General features: G+C 45.2%; 2 protein-coding genes across 2 annotated transcripts; one reads left to right on the top strand and one right to left on the bottom strand.

Moving 5' to 3' along the window:
- Window positions 1–162: 162 nt before the first annotated feature.
- On the top strand, window positions 163–25,443 carry SRX (sulfiredoxin). The gene is made up of 6 exons (XM_019198197.2): window positions 163–302; window positions 20,257–20,456; window positions 20,943–21,097; window positions 24,874–24,907; window positions 25,022–25,115; window positions 25,208–25,443. Exons 2-6 carry the CDS (start codon window positions 20,390–20,392, stop codon window positions 25,221–25,223), a joined length of 366 nt encoding a protein of 121 aa, XP_019053742.1. The 5' UTR covers window positions 163–302; window positions 20,257–20,389; the 3' UTR covers window positions 25,224–25,443.
- On the bottom strand, window positions 16,023–16,643 carry LOC148790513 (uncharacterized). Its single transcript, XM_088892329.1, has one exon. It carries the CDS (start codon window positions 16,641–16,643, stop codon window positions 16,023–16,025), a length of 621 nt encoding a protein of 206 aa, XP_088748455.1.

Raw genomic sequence — 25,443 nt, 5'->3', positions numbered from 1 at the left:
TAAAAAATGAGGTGAAAAGATGGGATGGAGAGTACCGCTGGTTGCCATTGTAGGTGCCAGTGCCGGAGAAGGAGAAGATGCTCTAGTGAGGGAGAAACAATCAGGGTCAGGCATTCGAGAGGGAGAAGAGGGTTTTGGAGATGCCCTAACCTGGATGCGCTATTTAGTGTCTCTCGTGTGAATGAACAAATGACAAATGGTGAGCGTGTGGGGCATTTGTGGGGAACCAAACAATGAGATACATGGGTCTTTGTTGAAATGCCTATGTGGATCCGGCGTGGCATCGTTTTTTTGAAAAACAGGCACGGTTCCAAACATCCCTTATATTATTCATTTTTGTCAAAATGGTCATTAATTATTACCTTTCCATTGCTCTCTTACATTAAGCGATGTGGTGGATTTTTAATGGTAGTTGCAGAGTTTTCTTTTTAATTTTTTTTGCATCCTCGATGCAGACGATGTGAGCTCAAATTGACCGTGCAGTTGCATATAGATGATGATTTTTCCACATCCATCTTTCAAAAATTTCACCATAAATGTCTCTTAGGTCATGTTTTGGGAGTTCACATCTCTGCCCCACAACACATCCCCGCCGTGTATTGAGAACATCTCTCAATTATAGTACCAGTCTTGATGATATCATCATCGAGAGATGTTCTTGATACACGGCGGTGATGTGTTGTGGGGCACTGTGGGGTGGTTCCTTCTAGGGCGGAGATGTGATCTCGTGTTTTGGAACCAATGCCTATTCCAAAGAGGCATGCTGCATAGGCATGTCGCAAGTCATTTTCTTATATTTGGCACCATTGTTGTTGTTGTCATATAAATGTTTTTCAATAATATCTCGATTAGTCTACCATTACTAACAATGGTAGAAAAAATGAAAAAACATCAAAAATTACATTTTCTCATACCACACCTATCATGATTTCCAAGGCGTTGTCTGAGAAAGAGTTTTTTGAAAAAAAAAACAATCAAACATTCATATGTGGCAATGATGTAGCACAATTTTTCAAAAAAACTGCATTGATGCCAAATACCTACTTAAGAGACAGTCACAAAGGTCGAAAGAAAAGAGGACCAATGAAACTAAACCACCTATTGATGCTCGGGATGGCCGAAGACAACGAAGTAAGTTCACCCCTAGACTCCGAAGGTTGGCCGAAGGCTTCAAGGGTTTGGATATCTTGTTGCCGAGGCCGAGGTGGAGAGGGCTCTGAATACTGTAGAAGCTTAAGGTAGGTGGCCGAGGTGCTGCAAGGCAGAATACGTCAAAGGCCCCGGGTAAGAACCCGAGGCAGAGTCTCCGACGATCAAGTTAGTACGGGGTACGAAGAGGGGAATTAGAATATAGCTTTTGAGATCAATTCCAGGTCCAGATGTCGATTGTATTCGATCCTCCACTTACCTGGAGGGTGGCACCCCTATTTATAGTTGAGCTGCCTGGAGGTAGGTGGAGGTGAACACCTGAGATGGGTGCCGTACGAGGGCAGTAAAAGAGCTCTGCGGGGATGCATGGGCGATCTGCGATTGGCTCTGTACGAGGGGAGCAGAGTAAGTCCACCTGTAGCGGATCTCATTCCCAGGTCTGGCGCTCGTGGGCTGGGCCTCCCAGCTTTGAATGGGCTGGGTTGGGTCACCTCACATCACTTGCCCCCACTCCTGAGGTCGAGCAAAAAATCCGGCTTCGGTTAATAGGAGTAGTAACGGTGAGTGCTAGTGGGCCCGGCAGCCAAGGTGTACCCTACAGTGGCGTCTTCTTTCGCGTCTCTACCTGGTTCGTCTTCGTATGTTGGGCTGAGGCTACGAGTGGTCTACAACACTACTGCTTCGGACAAGTGACCCGGGAGGCGCGCTTAGTGCGGATTCTTTGGTGCCGCCATTTGGGCCGAGGAGCTGTGAAGCTAAAGATTGTTTAAGCTAAGTGCCTACGAAGCCGAAGGCTGTTTAGGCCGAAGGCCTATGAAACCGAAGGCCTATGAAGCCGAAGGTTATTTAAGCTGAGGGCTTGTAAGTCCCAAGGATCCATGCGTGGAACAGCTTTCCAGTCAGACTGTTGCATGCATTCGCGCGACCAGGTTACATAAGTCGATGGTTCACAGTGGGCAGGCATTTGGGGGTGCGGCACAGCTGGATCGCAGGTGCACCCTGGGCGTCGTTTCGCCTTCCGAGGACGGGTGTTCAGGGGTGTGGCGTGGATGGTTCGCAAGTGCGAAGACGTAGCTAGCGCGCCGTTTCGCCTTCCGAGGGTGAGCATTATGTGGCGTGCCATGATTGGGTTGTGGAAGTGGTGGCTTCTCAACCATTGGATCTCGAGAAATCTAGGCCGTTTGTTCTCCTTTAAATAGGACCCTTAGTGGCAGCACTCTTGTCGTTTGCCTCTAAGCGCCTTTGCCTTCGAGTGAACCCAACTTCCAGACTCTCCAACCTTCAACACTTCATTCTCACTTTTTCTTCCTCCACATTTCTTAGGTAATTTTAAACAATGTCTTTCTTAGATTCTGGTCCTGAGTGCTATGATCTTCCGAATGAGTCGAAAGGGAGCTCTTCTCGTACCCCTTCTCTCATTTCCCCTTTGAGTCCTTTTACTCTTCCCCCCCGCCCCCCTTTCGGCAAGAGGTTGAGGTGCTTTGGGGGAGGGTAGCCCCTGAGGGTGCCGAAGGCAGCCGTCGAGGCGAGAACCTTCCTTGTTAGTGTCGCTTCCGTGACATTGAGGGAGGCTGAAGGTTCCTGCCCAACCAAGGGGGAGGGAACCTTAGACCATGTTCCCGGGACGAGGGTTGCCCAGGCAGTAGCTAAGACCGATGTCCTCCGCTTGGGTTTCGAGAACTTTCTGGATGGGGATTAGGTCAAAGCTCTGGCAAGGCAGTACTTCATTCCCCCATCCTATGGTATGAGGGTGCCCGAAGTAGGCGAATGGCCATGGACTCCTAAGAAGGGGGAGATCTACATCTACCAACATTTTCTCTAGTTCGGTCTTCGATTTCCTCTTCATCCGTTGATTTCCAAATTGTTGAGGGCGTATGGGATTACTCTTAGCTAGTTGGTGCCCAATGTCGTTTGGACTATAGTGGCCATGTTGGTGGTGGCTCGGTTCCAGGGGGTGGAATTGATGCCAAGGCTCTTTCGAGTGTTATTTGTGCCGAGGAGGCATTATTCCGAGAATGGCATGTACTGCCTCTAACCCCGTAGGACCAAGTCATTAGATAACCCTTCTTCCGTGCATAACTGGAAGAGAAAATTCTTCTTTGTGTCATGTCTCGAGGGTTCGTCCTTCAAGTTGGGGTGGGGAGAGGTTAGCCGAGCTACAGAGAAGAGTGTCCCCATGCTCACGAGAGAGGAGAACGATGATCTTGCGCGGTTGCTTGACCTAGGGATAGTCCGAGCCCAGTCTTTGGTGGAGGAGGTCCCACTAGTTTTTGCGGGGCTCAGCCCTTTTCCCCTCGGTAGGAGAGGCCTTGTGTTCCCTTAACACGTCCTTTTTTCCCCCTTTTTTTGTTTCATTACTGACGGCTTTGCTTTGTTTGCAGAAGTGCGAATGGATGTCCACAAGGCTGTTTTGTAACGTGCTCGCGCCATGTAGAAGGAGCGGGCTAAAACGCCTTAGAGGCCTTCTGACAGGCAGAAGGAGAAGGGCTCTACCCCTGCGAAGGGGGGGATTTCTTGTTAGGTCCCTCGTAAAGGAACCACTGCATGGCTCCCACGAACGGAGCAACTTCACAAGCCCCTACCAAAGGGAAGAAGCTTGTCGAGGAGGTGCCATCGAGGCAGGAGCAGCCCGGGCCGCTGAATCCGACCACTAGGTCGTAGAAGCCCACCCAGGAGACCAAGGCGGAGCAGAAGAGCCCACCCGAGGAAGCCGCAAGGGGTCAGCCCCTGCAAAAGGTGGCTCGTTCCGGGGGCTCAACGAGGGATGCCTCGAGGGGGTCTCACAAAGAGCGAATGGGGTTGTTTTTTGCCCCCATACCCTTGGAGGAGCTTGCGGTCCAACCAGATCTTTTGTCCCTAGTGGAACGTCCGCAAGGGAGACTCCATTCAAGAGGAGGGGGTTGGTTAAGCCCTAGTGAGCGGGGCCCTCCTCTCAAGGGACCGTTTGTCTTCACTATGTTGGTCTCGGGGACCGGCTAAAGCTGACCTTGGCCCAGATGGATAAGCTATAGGAGGAAAAGGGAAAGCTTCAGCATGCTATTGCTACTGTCGAGGAAAAGTACCATAAATTCCAATAGAGCCTTATTGACGAATAGAAGTTCCGTATGGAGGCTCAAGCACAACTGAAAGAGGTGCAGGAGAGCCTCTTCAAGGAGCAGATGGAAAGGGCCTGCATTGCAAGCCTTCTTTCTGAGGCAGAGCGACACCTCACCTAGGCCGAGGGAGATGCGGCCGAGGCAAAGAAGAGGGTGGCTGAGGCGGAGAAGAGGGCCGAGGGAGCAGCAAAGCGTTCCACGGAGGCCAAACAGAAAGCCGTTGAGGCCAACAAGAGGGCCCAGAAGGTAGAGAAGCGGGCCGAGGAACTAGCTAATCTTGCCTCCGGGGCTTACTTGGACGGGATCGAGGATACTAAGAAGATGCTCGCAATGGCTCTGCTTGTTAGACAGTTTTGTATGCCCTTAGCTTCAATCAGAATGATGTACTTTATGAGTTTATTGTAAATGAATAAAAGTGCATATTTGATTCATGTTCCCTTGGTATGTTTCTGTGTCATACCCTTAAACTGGACACTTAATGAGACTCGTGTTAGTTTAGAATGTTCACAGCCAGTGGATCGGTCTGGGGAGACCTATCGTGACAAGGCTGACACTGTGGTGCCACCAAGTCGGTTGGGGTGGCCTGTCTCAGCTGCCAGGGTGAGACCCTACGCACATACAGTGTAGGATTAATTGAATCTATGAACTGGACCAGATTTCTAGTATTGCCTTGGACCTTGGAGATTGATGGGCAAAACTGGAAAGTTACACCCGACCCCTAGACTCGTATATGATACTGCACTAGGTGTCGGATTGGACTGTCTTTGATGTACCAATCAGTGAGATCCTTAGGGGGGTCAAAACCTGGGTATGTTGGGACAGTCCAAGAATTCATCTGAGTGGGTGATCATAGTGACAAGATCAACCCCTTTGTCGGACAAAGGTAATGATCGGGGATGCACTCTCACTGATAGAAACCAAGACTGCCGGCAGCCGATTTCAACCGTTGAGATTTGTTTTGCAAAGTATATTTTATATGAGATATAAAAGTATATACATTATGATTTCTAAAATGTTCGCAAGAAGGTTTTAATTCACGGGATCCATATAAGTAGAGAGTGCAACACTGTTCCTTGCAGCCGAGGGAGAGGTCCTCTCTTGTCGGGCAATGTATGGTCATTATGGGCTGAGAGGTTAAGTGTAAGACCATTGAGGATAATACCTGATGGGCTAATCTTGCATCTGCCCACAGTCCCTGGGTGTTACAAGGTGGCTTGGCCAAGGGACCACTTAGGGTAAGTATTGGGCCCATAGAGCCCATAAGATGGGTTTCAGAGGGTGCACTGTTCATAACAGTGTATTTGGCCAGGCCTTGTAACAAAGGCTAGGCTGAACCCATGTAATTAATGTGTAGATCAATGTTTGGGTCCCACGCCATACAAGGAAGCCCAACAGGGTAGCAGTTTGGAAGGTTAAGTGAGTACATAAGCTTAATGGGCCTAAAGCCCATTTCGAACTGGGCTGTTTAATTAGTTATTTATGGGCGAATTCTGAGATAGATTAGCAGATAGGATAGGATCTTGATCATATCCACTCAGAGAGTCCAGATCTGAATGTGATTCAGATCTAGAAACCTCCTAATGAGATTAGGAGAAAGCTAATATGATCTACAGATAAGATAAGGGTTTATCCTTATCACATGAAGAGAAGGCTGATCCAAATATGATTTGGATGAGCAGCTCCTAATGGATTAGGAGCTGATCCTTTAGAATTAACAAAAGAGGGGGGGCAGCAGTCTCAAGAAGACACACAGATTCAGATCCTCTAGAGTGCTGAAATCACAAGAAGAGAGAATTCTGCACCCTGCAAATACTCTCTTGCCGCCTCCTCACTGTCGCCACCATTGCCTTCAGTTCGATCTCCAGTTCTTGGGAGAAATCAAGATCTAATCTTGATTCAAATCTTTTGGGAAAAGATTGATTGGAGCTGTACTCACAACCCATCTAGTTGATTCTTGCGAAGGGTCAAGTTCTTTTGGAAGAACATTGTTGATTCTGCTCCATCCTGCACTGCGCCATCTTCAGTGGGAGCAGATTTTGGATCCTTCCTTGGGCGTGAACACCTCCATTGGGAGATACTGTTTCTCCGTATCAGGTGCATCCTGCCTTCTACTCCTTTTGGTTCAGATCTGGTTTGGTTCATGGTTCAAGATTGATCCTTGAAAAATATGTTTTTCTAAATAGGGAATGCGATTCCCAGTTGAAGGGAGAGAAAAATTTTTGAAATTCACCCCCTTATTCCGCAAGATCTGGGCGTCCATACGATGGATGTCTCATCCCTTCAGTGGTATCAGAGCCAGGTTCAAATCTTGAACCAATTTGTTTCAGATCTGAACCTACGCAAATGGGCAGAAGGTGTTCTACCCGATTTGCGCAGATATGGGTTTTCGGAAATTTGTTCCCAAAATTAATGGGTGAATAATCTAAAATTATTTTTACATAAATCTGATTATTATTTAGAACTGTTCTTTATGATTTTCTTGATTTATGGGTTGTTCGTACAAGAGGAGATCGAATTCTTGGTTTGCGCAGGGAACCTGCGATTTTGCAGTTCTTGAATTATTTTGTTACATTTTGTCTGTAAATAATTTTTTTTTTATTTTTTAGACTCAATGTATAGGTATTCGATCTGATGTAATTATAAATAGAAATAAGATTTCTATTTATTTTATTTTGGATCGAAGATGGTGGCGCAGAAAAGGAGATTTCGTAGACGGGAGAACTACAATCTGCGATTTGTAGTTTACGAAACTGCAAACTGTGATATAACCTCTGTTTTGCAGGATGGATTGTGCGAACAGCCCTGATTGACTGATTCTTGATTTTCTTTTATCAATATTTAATTTCAGATTATTTTCTTGAATTAAAGATTTAATTAAAGATCAAACCCTAGACCCATTCGAACCAAGATTAGTTCAAACCATTTGGACCGAATCTAGGGTTTAATCAAGGCTGAAAGTCAGCCCTAATTTTTTCCACTAATGGGCCTGAGGATTGATGTTTAATTTGGCCTAACCTGTAAAGGCCCAGTTTTAAATGGTTAAAACTGCTAAAAGCCCACTTAAAACATAAAGCTATATGGGCTGAATCATTCGGCCCATATACCTCGATAATATTAATGGTTAATATTATGGATTTAAAATGGGCCTCAAATGGGCCTTACAGATGATTAATTGATTGGATCAATTTATCCCTACATGTGATGTATGGATGTGTGATGTGCTACGTACATGGGTCATAAGTGCTTGGCCCATGCTCAATCGACAGTGGCTCTTGGGCACACCATGGCTAAATGCACATCATTGCCATGGTGTCCCTTTTGGTCATTGAATGACCTCCCTCAGTGGTGGGCCCCACACCTCATCAAGAGGGTCACGTGTGGAACCCTAGCCAATTTAGGCCCACCGAAATCTGGCTTTATGAAAGTCAGTGGGAGTCACTTTGGTTTGACCTAAAATTAGAACTATGGCGTAATTATCTGTTCCCTCCAATTAATATGAGTGCATGTGATAGGGAGATTCATATGATGAACTCTGTAAAGGCCTTCCATCATTAGCATGAGGATGGGTCCTTTAGTAATGAGGAAACGCACCAGAAAATGGGCTATCCATTTGCTATTGGGCTTGTCTAAGTGTTTCATAAGATGATAGGGGCGTCATAGACCGATGTGGGAAAGACTTCACCAGAAAATGGGAACTCTCTCACGGTACCTTAGCGTTCACAAATATGATGGATAAACACTCACTGGATAGAAAGGTTTACCTAAAAATGGCTCTGGACCTTGTCTGATAGAGGCCAAAGGGAAAACTCATATGATGAGTGGATATGATCCTTCACAGAAACGTGGTGGGGTTATGCAGCTGAAACAGTTGGCTCCATGCACCCTATGTGATTTCCCACATTTGCAGAGACGACCCGTAGTCTCCGTCACTAAGAAAGGAGGGAAATCTCAGAGATGAATAAATGGAAATGGAACATAGATTAAAATCCATATCTATGAAATAAACATGAATCAAATTAGGTTGTGGACTGATGTTTGCTCTTTTATCAGAAAATGGCAAACGGATCATTTGCAAAATTGCTTGATGACAACAAGTTGAAGGGCCCTAAATATGCCGACTGGTACATGAACCTTATGTTGGTCTTAACCTCTGAAAAGTTGGATAAGTTAGCCAAGAATCCTACCCCGGATCGTCCGGGAGATAGGGCTTCCGAGGCCAGGAGAAGAGAATACCAAGAATGGGAGGAGAAAAATTCCCTTGCCCGCTGCTATATCATTGTCTCTTTAGACAATCCAATTCAGAGGCAGTTCGATCAAATCGAACTAGCTAAGGATGTATTGGACAGTCTAAAGACAATGTACGAAGAGCATAATCGTTCTACTCGGCAGAAGGTCTTGAAACAGTTCATGACTGCGCAGATGTCCAAAGGGCAACAGGTTCACGACCATTGTCTTCGGATGATGGGCTATATCAACGAACTGGAGGCTCTTGGATCCGGGCTGGATCTGGTAACACAGATCGATGTTATTCTCAACTCTCTGCCTCCATCTTTCATCCATTCATCATGAACTACAACATGAACAAGCTGAACGTCAGTTTGCAGGAACTCAGCAATATGTTGCAGAGGGCCGAATAATTGATTAAAAAGGATGAGCCCATTGCTATGCTTGTTGAAACTAGCAAATCGAGCAAGAAAAGGAAGGCAAAAAGAAAGCCCTAGAAGAAGGTTGCCAAACCCAAGAAACAGAGGAAGGACAAGGCATCAAAATGCTTGTCATTTTTGCAAGAAGACCGGCTACTGGAAAAGGAACTGTCCTGCCTACCTGGAATCCAAGAAAGGTAATTTCGAAACTTGTGTTATAGAAACCAATTTATTTGTAGCTTCTACGTGTGTATTGACTCTGGGGCTTCAACTCATGCGTGTAACTCACTGTAGGGGTTCAAGGTAAACAGAAGGCTGAGTGAAGGAGAAGTCGCACTCTACTTGGGGACTAATGCAACTGTTGCAGCCACGGCCATAGGAACCGTGGAGTTACTTTTTAGAGAATGAACGATGTACTGAAAAATTGTCTTTATGTACAAAATTTAAGGAGAAATTTGATTTCTGTTTCAAAGTTGTGTGCAGATGGTTATTCTGTCTTCTTTAGTCATACGATTACTATTAAAAGAAACAACAGATTCATCGCATATGGGGAACTGGAGAACGGTCTCTATGTTCTACATCATTCTCTAGAAACTAACATAACCGAAACTACGTCGGCTGAAATCCCCAAGAAGAGAGCCCGTGATACAGTTAGTCCCACGTGTCTGTGGCATTACCGACTTGGCCACATCGGTGTTGACCGAATCTCAAGGTTGGTAAAGGATGGTCCTTTGGATTTTCTAACTATAGAAGATCTTCCCACTTGTGAGCCTTGCCTACAAGGCAAGATGACGAAACGGCCATTTAACGGTAAGCCTGAAAGATGTACAAGCACATTTGACCTAATACATACTGATGTATGTGGTCCCCTGAGTGTTAGGACACGGAACCAACATGTGTATTTCATTACCTTTACAGATGATTTTTCACGATATGGTTACGTGTACCTAATGAGACACAAGTCTGAATCCTTTGAAAAGTTCAAAGAGTTTATACAAGAGGTCGAGAAACAGTTAGGGAGAGAAATTAAAGCCCTTTGATCAGATCGAGGTGGCGAATATCTCTCTGACGAATTCAGGGACTACTTAAAGGACAATGGGATAGTATCACAGTTAGCTCCTCCAGCTACACCACAACTTAACGGTGTTTCAGAGAGGAGGAATATGACCTTATTGGATATGGTCCGATCCCTTCTCATACACTCAGAGTTACCCAAATCCTTTTGGGGTTACGCATTAGAGACTGCGATTTACGTGCTGAATCGGGTTCCAACCAAATCAGTTCCGAATACTCCATATGAACTTTGGACCGGAAAGAAACCAAGTGTCAACCACTTGAAGATTTGGGGTTGTCCAGCACACGTTAAAAGAACGAGTGCAGACAAGTTGGAATCCAAGACCAGTCGTTGCCTATTTGTAGGCTACCCAAAAGGCTCTATGGGTTACCTATTCTATGACCCAAGTGAGCAGAAAGTGTTCTGCAGTCGAAATGCACAATTTTTGGAAACCGATTATATCCTAGACACCCATCGTCAGGAACTTGTTCTTGATGAGGAGAGATCAGGAGCAGTGAGAGATGTCCCATAAGTCCAGGTAGTGACCAACCTAGAAGATCCACTCGGGTATCCAGGCCACCAGTCCGTTATGGTTATGACCAGGATAGTTACTTGGTGGAAACCTTGGCTAGTGAGGAGGATCCCGTGACTTACGCGGAAGCTATGTTGGACATAGATTCCCATAACTGGGTGGAGGCCATGAGAGCAGAGATGGACTCAATGGAGACCAATGGAGTCTAGACTCTAGTAGATCCGCCCTCCGGGGTAAAAGCAATCGGTTGCAAATGGATTTACAAGAGGAAGAAGGGCCCCGATGGTAAGGTTGAGACCTTCAAAGCTCGTTTGGTGGCGAAAGGGTACACTCAGAAAGAGGGCATCGATTATGAGGAAACCTTTTCGCCTATGGCCATGCTTAAATCCATTAGGATCCTGCTAGGTGTAGCAGCATACCATGATTATGAGATTTGGCAAATGGATGTCAAAACTGCATTCCTGAATGGAGATCTTATTGAAGATATCTATATGCAGCAGCCGCAAGGCTTCATTGCTGCAGGTCAGGAAAACATGGTGTGTAAACTTAACAGATCCATTTATGGACTTAAGCAAGCTTCTAGAAGTTGGAACATCCGTTTTGACTCTGCTCTCAAATCGTTTGACTTCGAGCAGAATCCGGATGAATCCTGTGTCTACAGGAAGTACAGTGGGGATAAGGTTACCTTCTTGGTCCTGTATGTAGATGACATTATACTCAGTGGGAATGATGTAGGAATGTTAACTACGGTGAAAGTATGGTTATCATAGTAATTCTCCATGAAAGATCTTGGAGAAGCCTCCTATATACTGGGTATTCGACTCTATAAAGATAGATCGAAGCAGATAATAGGATTATCCCAATCTGCTTACATTGACAAAATAGTCAAAAGATACAGCATGAAAAACTCCAAAAAGGAAATGTTCCTTTCAGACACAGAGTCACTCTCTCCAAGAAGATGTCTCCCAAGACTTCTGAGGAGATTGATGGCATGAAAGACGTTCCCTATGCCTCTACCGTAGGGAGCATCATGTATGCCATGCTGTGCACTCGTCCTGACATAGCTCAGGCAGTGAGTGTAGTAAGCAGATTTCAGGCCAACCCAGGGCAGGAGCATTGGACTGCTGTGAAAAACATACTTAAGTACCTTTGAAGGACAAAAGAGTTTTGATCATTGAAAAATATGTTTTTCTAAATTGGGAATGCGATTCCCAATTGAAGGGAGAGAAAAATTTTTGAAATTCGCCCCCTTATTCCGCAAGATCTGGGCGTCCATACGATGGATGTCTCATCCCTTCACTGCTTGACTTCGATGCCGAATCATTGGAGATGATCCCTGATTCTCCCAAGAAGGCTGCCAACTCTGCTCTTCCCTTTCCTATAGGAGGCAAGGCCTAAGCTGGGCTTTTTCTGTTTTCTTCTCTCTCTCTCTCTTTTGACAATGTACATGTATTCAGCTTGAGGGGCCGTGAAACAACTTTGTAAGGACAAAAAATTTTTTGTGCATAATGAAAATCAGTGGCATTGTTTGATTTTTTGCCTCAATTGTTGCATTTGCTGTGTTGTTTTTCCTTGTGTTTTTTGCACTTATGCTTTTGCTGTTGAAGGGTCCATGCCCCTCTTAAAGAAGAACACAGCATGATACAAGTGTAATTCTCTTTAGTTTACTTTGTGCATCAGAATAGTGGCGAAGGTGTGGCCGAGGCGAAACCTTCGCGGTTAGATCGGGGCTTGCCTGGCCTGATGCCCTTTTAAGTGTTCACCTAGGCAAGGCTGAAGATGCCAATGATGGAGGGAGGCCAAAGCAAAGCATGGGGCTCGCCTGGCTCTCTCCCCCTTATGCTTGGGTAAATAGCAAGATGACCTATCGATGTGAGAGTGGAGGCCGAGGTTGAGCTAAGGCTCGCCTAGCTCCCATTCTTCTAACTATTGACTTCGGCGAGGCCGAAAAGGCCTGCTGTATTGAAGGATAGAGATGAGGCTCGTCTGGCTCCATGGGGCCTAGGCAGAGTCGAGGCTCGCCTGGCTCCCATATCCCCGCAAACTTGTTTCGACAAGGTCGAGCGCAATGCTCCGGGGAGGCTGGCTTCCTTTGCTGGTAACGCTAAGTGTGAAAGTTTAGGAGGCTAGCCGCTGCTGAGGTGGGGCGCTGGGGCACATGGGGCCCTCAGTCGTCTTGGTGTATTCTGACGCATTAAGTCCTAGCTAAGGTGTTCAATGCTTATTCGTTAAGTCTTGGCGTTGGTCTAGCGAAAGGGTATAGCCCTTAGAGGAGGCCGTGCACCCCTGCCAGTTGTGAGGCCGAAGAGTTATAAGAACTTAGTAGGTACACGCGCTAAGCATTGAGCCAAAGAGGAACTTTGCTTCATTCATTCCATAATTTCAAAAAGATGTTACAATCACTTGTAGTACATCCGGAGGTTCTCCAAATTCCATTTCCGAGGTATAGGTCTTCCATCTAGGTGTTCCAGGTGAAAAGTGTCGAGGCCGACGACTCACTTGATCTGTAGGGGCCTTCCCAATTGGGGCCCAACTTCTTTGCTCCTAGTTCGGGGACCATAACTTTTCTGAGGACAAGGTCTCCCTCTTGATAGTATCTTTCTTTTACCCTGGAGTTGTAGTAGTGGGTCACTCGTTGCTGGTAAGCAGCTACCCTTATCTATGCTTGTTCTCGGGCTTCTTCCAGCAGGTCTAAGTTTGCTCTGAGGGTTTCATCATTCTCGGCTTCATTGCACGCCTCCACTTGGAGTGTCGGCTGACTGATTTCTGTCGGGATTACTACTTCTACGCCATAGGTTAAGAAGAAGGGGGTTTCTCCCGTGACTGTCCGAGGCGTAGTTCAGTAAGCCTAAAGTACATGCTTAGTTCGTCAGCCCATAGGCCTTTTGCTCGACCCAATCTGGTCTTCAGTCCATCCAGTATTGTCCTGTTGGTGACCTTGGCTAGGCCATTGGTTTGAGGGTAGCCTACCAAGGTGTATTGTTGCCTGATGCCGAGGGAGGCACACCACTCCTAGAACTTGGCGTCATCAGATTGCTTCCCGTTGTCGGTGACCAACATGTAGGGTAGGCCGAAGCGACAGATGATGTTCTTCCAAAAGAAATTTTGGATGGCTCGCACCGTGATGGTGGCCAAGGGCTCGGCTTCCACCCACTTGGTGAAATAGTCTACTGCAACAACGAGGTATTTTCTACTCCCCGTGGCCGAAGGAAAGAGGCCAAGGAGATCCATGCCCCATTTGGCAAAGGGTCATGGGCTGCTAAGGGCCGAGAGAGTGGTGGCCGGCCTATGGCATAAGTTGGCATGTATCTGGCATGAATCACACTTTTGCACCAATCTAGCTGTGTCCTTATGGAGGGTAGGCCAGAAGTAGCCCTATCTTAGGGCTTTTTTGGCTAAGGCTCTCCCACTAAGGTAGTTACAACAGATGAATTCGTGAATTTCTTGTAACACATAGTTGCTCTCCTCCAGACGAAGGCATCAGAGGTAAGGCAAGGTGAAGGATCTTCGGTACAACTTCCCTTCCAACAGGGCATAGTGGGCTGCCTGTCGTTTGAGTTGTTTTGCCTCATTTCTATCTTCGGCCTCTATGGAGAGTAATTGGACTTCTTCAATGGAAGACCGAAGTAGCTTCTCGACATGTAGGCCCAGTCGGGGGTTCTGTTTGAGGTGCTTGCCAACTTGGAAAGGGTGTCGGCTCATGCGTTCTCAGCTCGCGGGACCCGTTGCAAAGAGAAGCGCTGGAAGTGAAGGGCCAAATTTTGGACTTTGGTGAGGTACTTGGTCATGCTTTGTTCTCTGGCCTCGTACTCGCCATTCACTTGATTCACCACCAGCTGAGAGTCGTTGAAGGCTTCGACATGTGAGGATCCTAGGTCCCTAGCAAGCCGGAGACCAGCGAGGAGGGCCTCATACTCGGCTTCGTTGTTCGATGCTTGAAAGTCGAACCTTAGCGCATACTCCAGGGCAACATCATTAGGGGTGAGGAGGATGAGGCCTGCTCCACTTCCTTTAACATTGGAAGAGCCATCAACAAAAAGCTTCCATCGGGGTTGAGCCTCGTTGCCCACATGATCTCCCTCAGCGTTTTCTAGGGGATGGCGAAAGGCTCGACTGAACTATTAAATCTGTCAGAGCTTGTTCTTTGATCGCGGCAATTCGATGGCCCACTTCGTCAGGTGTCCCGAGGTCTCAGGTTTGGCAAGGACGACCTTGAGGGGATGGTTCGTTGGGACCACTACAGGGTGGGCCTGAAAGTACAATCGGAGTTTCCTTGCCGAAATCACAAGGGCGAAATATCGAGGGCGAAGGGTTCGTCAGGACCACTACAGGGTGGGCCTGGCATACTACACTGGCTTCTGCACGCCATCTTCCTTGATGAGGACCGAACTAATTGCTTCATCCCCAGCCGATAGGTATAGGTACAGGGTTTCCCCTTTGGCCGACCAAGTGAGGAGGGGAGGCAAAGTGAGGTACGCCTTGAGCTCATCAAAGACGCATTGGCAATTCTCCATCCATTGAAACTCTTTCAGCTTTTTGATGGCATGGAAGAAGGGTAGGCAGTGGTCGGCTGACTTTGACATGAAGTGATTGAGGGGAGCTACTATTCGGTCGGTGAGTTTTTGGGTCTCCTTCACCGTCCGTGGGGGTGTCATGTTTAGTATGGCCTGTATCTTCTCAGGATTAGCATCAATGCCTCTCTGAGTGACGATGAAACCTAGGAACTTTCTTGATGTGATGCCGAAGGCACACTTGCTGGGGTTGAGTTTCATGTTATACTTCCGCAAGGTGTCAAAGGTCTTGGCTAGATCCGAGACGTGGGTCTCGGCTTTCAGGCTCTTCACTACCATGTCATCCACATGGGCTTCGATGTTCCTCCCCATCTGTTCTTTGAACACCTTGTTGATAAGGCACTAGTAGGTGGCCCCAGCATTCTTGAGGCTAAAGGGCATCACATGGTAGCAGTATGTGCCATGTTCAGTGATGAACGGGGTCTTCTCATCATCCTCTGCGTGCATCTTTATTTGATTGTATCTGGAGAAGGCATCCATGAAGCTAAGTAGCTCATACCTTGTAGTGGTGTCAATGAAGTGGTTTATCCTTGGCAAAGGAAAACTGTCCTTGGGGCAGGCTCGGTTAAGGTCTGTGAAATCAATACAGATCCGCCATTTTCCATTAGCTTTCTTTACCATAACCACATTTGACAACCAGTTAGGGTAGTGTACCTCTTAGATGAAACCAGCGTCGAGCAACTTTTCAACTTCCTCCTCTATGGCCTTCCAACGCTCCGGTGCAAAGTTCATCTTCTTCTACTGAACTTGCCTAGAGCTCAGGTCCACGCTCAGCCTGTGTGTAATGACCGAGGGGTCAATTCCAGGCATGTCAGTGGAGAACCAAGCAAAGACGTCGGCCTTAAGTCTAAGGAAACTTACCAGCTCTGATAGGCTCTCGGGGGGAAGGTTGGACCCGATGTGGACTGTCTCGTCGGGCTCGTCCTCGCCTAGGGAGACCGAGACGAGGTCCTCGGCCGATTGGCCTCGGCTCGCTGGCTACTCCCTGAGGTCGAGCCCTTCTACTGGCAGAGCTTCTTTATTCTTGCCCTTCAGCGTTACCACATAGCACTGAAAGATGGCGTGCTGGTCCCAACGAACAACTCCAACGCCGTGCTCGATGGGGAACTTCAAGGTGAGGTGGTAGGAGGAGATGGCTGCCTGGAGTGCGTGAAGAGTTGGTCTCTCCATGATGGCATTGTAGGGTGATCCGATCTTCACGACTAGGAACTTTGTCATCCTTGTCACTTGCTGGGGATCCATCCCTACTATGACTGGTAGGGAGATCTTGCCCTCTGGTTTGACGATGCTGCTAGAGAAGCCGACTAGTGGGGCATCTACGGGTTGGAGGCGCTCTGGAGCTATCTTCATTTTCTCAAAAGCTTCATAGAAAAGGATGTCGGTTGAGGAGCCATTATCAACAAGAATCCTTTTGACTACAAAGTTTGTAATGACGGTCGAGACCACCAATGCATCGTCATGGGGGACTACTTCCCCCTTCAGGTCCTCGTCCATGAAGGAGAGGGGTTCTTGCTTCTGCCTCTTGGATGATGGCCCCTGGATGTTCAGCTGCCTGGCGTAGGCTTTGTGAGCCAAGGACAAGGCTTCACCCAAGGCCATGCCTCCCACTATAACATCGATGACACGTGCTGCTGTTGCTATTGGGAGGACGAGGCGCTGGCCTCGCCTCCAACGTATTGCTTGAGGTGGCCCCGATGAATGAGGGACTCTATCTCATTCTTGAGATCATAACGGTCGTCGGTGTCGTGATCGGTTCCTCGGTGGAACTTGCAATATTTTTTGGGGTTCCCCCAACAGGGGGTTCTTTTTCAACTTTTTATGCCACTTCATAAATTTTTCCTGCCCGATCTGCATCAGAATCTATGTGCGGGTGGAGTTGAGTGGCGTGTACTGATTGTAAGCCAAGGCCGAGGCCGGTGGCTTCCTATTGTTGTTGTCGTTGTCGCGGCCCTGGTCTTCATTCTTCCTCTTCTTCTCGGGGGCTCTGTCCCAGTGCTCTGTGCCTCTCTCATGAGCATCTGTAGTCGAAGCCTCTTCGACGGCAATGTATTTCTAGGCCCTTTCTAAGAACTCCAGCTTCGTCTTTGGCTGGCTTTTGGCAATGGAGCATTTGAGGGCCGAGCTGGGAGGAGTCCATTAATGGCAGCATGCATGGGACTAGGGGTCAAGGCCACGGACCTCGAGTTCTTCTTTTTTGAAGCGGTCGATGTATGACCGCAAACTCTCTCCTCACTTCTGCTTGACAATCATCAACGAGACAATGCTTTTTTGGGGGCATCGACTGTTGATGAAGCGGACGGGGAACATGCTGGAAAACTGCTCCCATGAGGTGATGGATCGAGGTGGGAGGCTAGAAAACCACTGCCGAGTGGCTCCCTTGAAGGTCGCCTAGAAAGTTCGGCACGTCAAGGCATCGGAGTATCCGTATAAGATCATGAGTGCCCTGAAGCTCTCTAGGTGGTCGTCCAGGTCTGTGTTCCTGTTGTACATCTCCAAGGCAGAAGCCTTGAAGTTCGGGGGTAGAGGCTCGGCAATGATATCAGGGGAGAAGGCATCCATTCTCCCTAGGTAGTTGCTTTGTCTGATTGAGGTGTCAGTTCGGCCTTCCTTAACCTGTCGGAGCTCGGCTTTGACAGCTCTGATCTTGGCTCGGAGTTCGGCGGACATGGGGTCGGGCATGGCATGCGTGCCATCCTAGTCTTCACGAGCATGGTGGTGCTCATCACAGACTCCGGAGTGCTCGGAGTTGAGACCGCGTGCTTCGCACTTAGCGCGGCAGTTGTTCGGAACGTCCTGAAGGTCCGAGACGTGAGGGGAAGAGGCTCGGTGTCGGCTCTCAGCCCTGGAATGGGCGCTGGGATGATCGCTGTGTCCGCCTTCGTCCCTCAGATTGGCCCTTCAGCGTTGGTGATGCTGCTCAGAGGGCTATCGGCTATCCTCCGGTCGTTTTGGCTTCTCCTCCCTTTGGCTAGGAGGTCTGGTGGTTCGGGAGAGCGGGTCAGCTGGACCACTGCTACCACACTCTAAGGGCTCAGTCTGCTGCGCGTGGTTGAGGCTGGGGACCAATTGGCTAGTGGACCCATGTCAACTCGACTGTGTTGACTCCCCGGCAGGGCGGCCACCCTGGGGGCGGCCTCTTGCCTGGGGGTAGTTCTACTCGACTGGCTATGTCAAGTATTCCAGGCGGTCGAGCACGGCCTGGAACTGTTCATTGGTGACAAGATTTTATGTATTTCTTGTTCTTCGTACCATGTTGGTTGGTTGGAGCTTGGGGTTTGTTAGCTTGTTAAAGTTCTTTTAGGGAACGTCCTAGTGATGCTTCCACAGACGACGCCAATTGTTGATGCTCGGGATGGCCGAGGACAACGAAGTAAGTTCACCCCTAGACTCCGAAGGCTTCGAGGGTTCGGATAGCTTGTTGCCTAGACCGAGGTATGCAGGCCGAGGCGGAGAGGGCTCCGAATACTATAGAAGCCAAAGGCAGGTGGCCGAGGTGCTGCAAGGCAGAATACGTCAGAGGTCCCGGGTGAGGACCCGATGCAGAGTCTCCGACGGTCAAGTTAGAACGGGGTACGAAGAGGGGAATTAGAATATAACTTTTGAGATCAGTTCCAGGTCCAGATGCTGATTGTATTCGATCCTCCCCTTACCTGGAGGGGGGCACCCCTATTTATACTTGAGCTGCATGGAGGTAGGTGGAGGTGAACACCTGAGATGGGTGTCGTACGATGGCAGTTAGAGAGCTCTGTGGGGACGCATGGGCGTTCCGCGATTGGCTCCATATGAGGGGAGCAGAGTAACTCTTGTTGTAGTGTAGCGGATCTCGTTCCTAGGTCTGGCGCTCGTGGGCTGGGCCTCCCAGCCTCAAATGGACTGGGTTGGGTCACCCCACATCACCACCCATTTTGGAAAGTTTCTTAATCCTTTAACATTGTGAATGGTGGATTTTGGAACGTTTCCCAATCCATCATGTTTGTGACTTGTGTGTTGGTAGGGATTTACTAGATAGATAAATAATGGAAAGTGAGAGTGAAAACTATGTCAGGTGGCCTAGGGAGGAGTTCAAATCAGCCCCACACAACGTCCCACATCACATCCCCATCATGTATTGGAAACATCTCCTGATAATAATACCCGAAATGATGATGTCATCATCGGAAGATGTTCCCAATACATGGCAGCGATGTATTGTGGGACGTTGTGGGGGGCTGATTCGGTCTCCCTAAGGAGAGCTCTAGAAAGGAGGGGTTAGAATTGGGTTTGAAGGATTTTAGGCTGCATTTGGCATTCCTTATTTTAAGGATTTATTTCCTTTTTGCAATTAAAATGCCCTCGTAGGCACAAGTCATCACCTTTCAACAAAAAATAACTCCAACAACCTACCAACACGATCTCACACTGCATATTTCATACATGGCGAGTCCCACTTTTATGCTGGGTCACAGTCTCATGGTGAGATTGGTAGAGGGTTCAAACGTGATTTGTTGGCAGAAGATCTCAACTCAACATTAGTCCGAATCACCTGCCAACAAAATAAATTCCAACAATTTACTGATATAATCTTGCACCGAACATCTCATATATGGCAGATCCCACTTTTATGATAGGTCCCAATCTCATGGTGAGATCTGCGGTGTTATATCAAATTGACAGAGGGTTGGAACGTGTTTTGTTGGCAGACTCAACTTCATGAACACTGAGCTTTGAGATGAGTCCTTAAAATAAAGAATGCTATAGGCTAAGGTTAGAATTTTGGGTTGGATTAGGGTTAAGGTCGGGGTTTAAAACTTCAGAATGGATTAGGATTGGTCAAGCCTTATGGACCGGACTCCAGCCAGGTTTCCGGTCTACAAAGTACAAACTTAGGCCCAAGCCCAAAAGTTATGAGCTGGGCTGAGCCGCACTAGGAATGATCTCCCTAGGTGAGACCAAGCCCAATATGTTCAAACCATTTACTATTTCAGAGAATGCTGAGAGCCATGAGATGCATGCTTCTTTGTCGTCTTCTTCGTTTGAACACGTCTCTCTTCACAGCCACAGCCACAGCCACAGCCACAGGCCAAGCAGTCAAACTCAAACAAACCGAGGCCGAAAAGCAAAGCTCCCTCCCCATTTGCCTTTTTTGATTTGTTTACACTTCTGTTCCAAAGACGGGTATCGAGCGATCTGATCTGATCACTGACAGTTATTAATTCCAATCTGACGGATGCAGTTTGGAGAGGACAGCCAGCGGTGGTCTCTCAAGGCGGATGCTGTCATGAATCCTTTTCTCATATATCATTGGGCGACGTTGTGGTGACTGGCGAGAGAGAACAGATTCAAGAGAATCAGAGACAGAGAGAGAGATGGCAAATCTTCCCCTGCATATCCCAAACAATTTCAGAAACTTCTCTGTAATGGCTTCATCTAATGGTAAGTTCCTTTTTTTATCATTCTCTCTAAAACCCAAATTTGTTAAGTGTTATAGTTCACCAAAACAAACAATTTATTGTAGTTTTATATCAGTGGAGAAATTTCTATTCTTGCTCTTTTTCTCTAAATCCATGTTTCTATTTGTTGAGAAAGATATGATAACTGAAAAACAACTGACCAATAACACAATCTTAAACGTGGTTAGGAACATGGTGTGATTTATCAAAATTCATGGGTGGGTTTTGATTGGTCAAAACTCTTTCCATACCATATCTTTTCCATATCATAGATTTTCCCTTTTTTGAGGAGTTCATTTCATTTAGCAAATATCAGTTGATGGGCTTGCAGCTTTTTATCCCAATATTCAATTGTTTTTTTTTGTTTCAATTTCATGATTGGATTGAGAAAAAACGAAAAATCAGTTGATGGGTTTTGACTTTGAAGGTTCTTATTTTCTGTAATTTGATGGGACCCTGTCGGTTTCAGGGGTTCCTTTCAGTGCACCCAAATCAGGTGGGCCGATGATTCTTGAGCTTCCGCTCGATAAGATACGGAGACCTCTCATGCGTACAAGAGCTAACGACCCGGAGAAGGTGAAGGACCTCATGGAGAGCATTCGAGTAATTGGGCTCCAAGAACCAGTAAGACAATTCACGCGTAATAATCTAAGAGATACATAGAGAGACAGATTTTTCTTAATCTATTTTCACTTCCTAGACTTTTATTCATTTCTTAGTCTGATTGTAGTATAGTAACGTAATACAAGACAGGTCCATGTTCTATAAGAGCTTAGCAATTGAATAACAATAAGGCAAAAACGACACTAATTTGAGGGAAATATTTCTAAACAGGTTTTTGTTATTAATGAGATCAAAAGGTTTCATAAAGAAGAAAAAATATTAAAAAAGAAATAAGGTACAACTTCTTTGGTGACAATTGGATTCCAATAAAAGAAAAGCATACAGATCAGTTATCCAAAATACAAAAACTAAAAGTCAAGCATTCAAAATATACCAAAAATCTGCTTCAAAGTCTTCTTTCGTCAGGCCTTCAAATTCTGGAAGAATTAAAACTCAACCAATTATCTTCGAACTGATTGCCGCCCTCTAATTTTTCATTGCTTTTCATCTTCCCTTTGAAAATTCTTTTGTTTCTTTCCTTTCCAAACCTTCCAGCAAACAACAAAGGAGATACAACTCCAAATGATTTTGGACTTAGAATTTCCTTGAACTCCCAGCATCCAAAGATCTCAACCTTCAGAATAAGGGAAGTGTAAGTTGCATTTGCTAACTTTTCTAGCTTTTTTCTCCACCCACAACTCCCTAAACATTTCCATCAAATCTTTTTTGACAATGTTCCAACACACCTTGAAGAAAGCAATGTTGAAACGATCCAGCCCAGGAGCCTTCTCCCCCTTCATGAGAGCATAGCAAATAATACAGGAAACTTCCTACACCAACATGAGAAGAAGAATCATATGACAGGGTTCGACTATGATACTGGAAAGATATGATATTTAAAAAACTTGTGACCAATCAATGGGTATCATAAATGTGTTAACCAATCAGGTGATATGTATGAAAATTCACGGATGGATTTTGATTGGTTAAAACTCTTCCAATACCATGTATTTTTAGCGTCATAGATTTTCCCCATATGACAAGCAGAAACAGTGACAATAGATGATCCCTATATGCATCTGCTTTACAAGTATTACTTTATCACCCCGACAATCCCATTCCCCAGTACAGTTTTCTTTCTCATTACACTAATCCATTTGCTAGGGAGTATGCTGATCACTGTATCCAGATGAATGAGATGTTCATTTTGTCTGAAAATGATCTAAGCTGCCTCACAAGTGTCATAGAGAGCCCAAGGGCCTTTGGATGGTGATGTCATCCAACTTATGATCACTAAAGAATCCCCTTCAACTTCTAGTATTTCTGAGCCAATAGAGAATCCAATCCTCACATCCTCAGACCCTGCAAAATTGACATGATATTAGATTTTATGTATGCGGCCTCCTCAATCTTTCTAAGCAGGAATTATTCATGCTTCATCTAGGAACTGTCAAATATAGGAATCTTAGCTTTAGATGAGCTCAAAGGTAACTTTTGTAAATGTATTAGGAGAGAAGATCCCTTTGGGTTTCACATCTTTATCATTTGAGAAGTTTTGTAGATTCTAGGAATTGATTTATGGACAACTTAATAAAATCTTGAAAGGGTTAATATGCCTGGAGGATATGAACATGTGGTTGTGGAGGACATTAAAATGAATGGCAGGTGAAAAAGTGGATGTGCCTAGAGGAAATTTCAGTACCTCTATTACCAAAGGATGTGGTAACAGAAACCAGGTTTTGTGCCCTAATGTGAAGGTGAATAATTCACAATGTTTTTTTTTTACATTTCCTAGATTCTGAATTAATGTTTAGAAGGAAATGCTCCTCCGAAGGGCAAGTAGAAAGGTTTTATTGGGGATTTTTGGTGCTTAGCAACATTAGCCTGCAAACCTTTGGTAAGAAAATGATATTATCTAGCCTACAACTTTTGGGATCCCAAAAGGGTCTTTACTATTTTTGGGGTGCTAACTTGTGCCTAGGCACTTCGATTTACATTGCCACTCATCATAATGATGAAAAATAAAAATGTGAATTGCCATTCAGTATAATATTCACATGATGCCCAACTTTTAGTTTTTATGGTATGATTAGAGACATGAGTCATGAGCTGCATGATCATATTTGACCCTTCTTTTCTATTGTTTACATTGAAATTGAAGGCACGTGCTCAGAATTTAGATGCGTCATGCAAGGAAAATTTGAAAAGTTTACATGGTCTTCACCACTTACTTTTTTTATTGGATAGGCTCTTGACTGATTCTTTTGGTGTACAAGCAATGTGATTATTTTCAAGGTTACCACCATTAGGAACTGTGTCTTAATCTTCCGTAGCACACCATGTGTGTAATATTTTGTCTATGTATTTCCTAGGCACTCTTTTCAGTTCTTCTGATAACCACATATTATAAAATTATTAATTTCTGAAGTAATACACAATATAAATATGTTTAGGTTCTTATCCTTGTCTTCCTGGAAAAATAAAAACAAATATATTACACTGTTCAACCAGATTATAAAATAAAATTCAAGATACATAGTAATAGAACTTTATCTCATTTGTTCTTGTTTTACTCAATGCCAGGAAAAACAAATACTATGGTGATTTCTCTGATTTAGAGTTTCTAAAGAAAAGGGAGAAAAGAAAATAAAAATAACTAATGTTTACAAGAACATGTGAATTTATTCATGGAGGTATGGCCGTTACCTTGGCATTTTTATTAGCAACAATAAGTTAATGATTTTATTGATATATGTAAGAAAAATGATATAAATCTATGATATGCCCAAGCAATCCTTGTTGGCAGCTAGCCTTGGCTAATCACCACTAATAGTTATACATCCCCTCATGAGGGATTAAGCCCCAATACATCCGAGTTGTGTTCCACAATAAAAGAAAATGAGAGCCAGAAGGAAGCTAGTATACCTAAAGGAAGCACAAGTAGGAATAGCTGACAATGAGAAGAGTTGGAGATAAAAGAGGGTAGATGGAAAATATGCCCCATGTGGCATGAAAGAAATAGAAGAAATTTTGAAGATAGGCTTTCTTCCAAGAAGGATGCTATTAATAGCCTGTAGTTCTGTTATCTTCTTGTACTCTACCTTCCATGATAGTGTGTGGAAAGATGTTGCTTATTTTTAACCTTTGAGAATTCCTTTCCTGCAGAATGCTACCTCCAAGAGATAATGCCATAAATCTTAATTTTGATGGATATTCCTTGGGAATTGGAAGATTTTAGGGGACAGCTTCTGGAGTATTGTTTTTGTGTTCTTGAGACCCTATTGAGAAAGCTGATTTGAATTTGGTAGAAGCTTACCTATTTTGCAAGGATTGAGACTTCCTAAGGCCCTCCTTTCACTTTTGATTAATGGAGATTACTCGCAGATATCTATATGGTGGGGGAAGGGTAGTAATGTATGGACATCCAGGATTCTATATATCACAGGAGAAATTAAGGCTGTAACAATTTGCTTGAACATTTTATTCTGGTGCATTCTGAGGGAGGTAACTGCTTTGGTGGATAGCCTTGGAAATTTTGGGGTTGAAAGGGAGTTTTGTGTAATGGGATATCCATTAACTATAATTGATTGGTCTATTTTCCCTTGGTAGTGCTTGAATATTTTGTAGCCTCTCTCTTCCCTTCTTTCCTTCTTCTGAATGTAAATGTTCGCAGATAATGAAAAAAAATAATAAGACAATGATTTTAAGCTTTGAACCCTTAGACTGCATTTTCTTCTACACTCTTTATTTGTGTTATAACTAATTCTAATTTATTCCCTCATCTGATAATTGTGCAGATTGATGTTCTTGAGGTTGATGGAGTTTACTATGGTATGTTTCTACTTGAACTGCACATGGACTACACTGCTTATTTGTTTTCCATATCATAGGCTTTCTGATATCCTCCGCAAATGAATTTCTTAATTGTTTCCTGTATTTTAATAGGTTTCTCTGGTTGTCACCGGTATGAAGCTCACCAGCGCCTTGGACTTCCTACAATTCGTTGTAAAATTCGACGTGGAACAAAAGAAACTCTGAGGTCTGTTGCATCTCCATTAGAAATGTCCTTTTCTTGCTCTTAGTCTAGACATTAGACATTAAGAAATTTTCTTGTTCATTTGAATCTTGCAGGCATCACCTTCGCTGAGTTAATAGAACAACTTCTGGAGGTATAATCTGATTGATATTTTCTGGCCTCATGATTAATTCTAAATGAGGGGTTTGTATCTATGTAGATGGTTGTATACATGTACTCTAAATACTGATATTATTGCCTTAAGGTGCTGTTACAATCATGAAGATACAGTATTGTTTATTACACATTGCAATTGCATGTCTAATGTAACACATGTTAACACTTTCATGCA

This window comes from Nelumbo nucifera, chromosome 7 (assembly GCF_055504915.1).
Source record: "Nelumbo nucifera cultivar China Antique chromosome 7, China Antique-T2T, whole genome shotgun sequence".
Lineage (NCBI taxonomy): Eukaryota > Viridiplantae > Streptophyta > Magnoliopsida > Proteales > Nelumbonaceae > Nelumbo > Nelumbo nucifera.
Note: the sequence above shows the minus strand (reverse complement) of the source record. Positions and strands in the feature narration are given on the sequence as shown.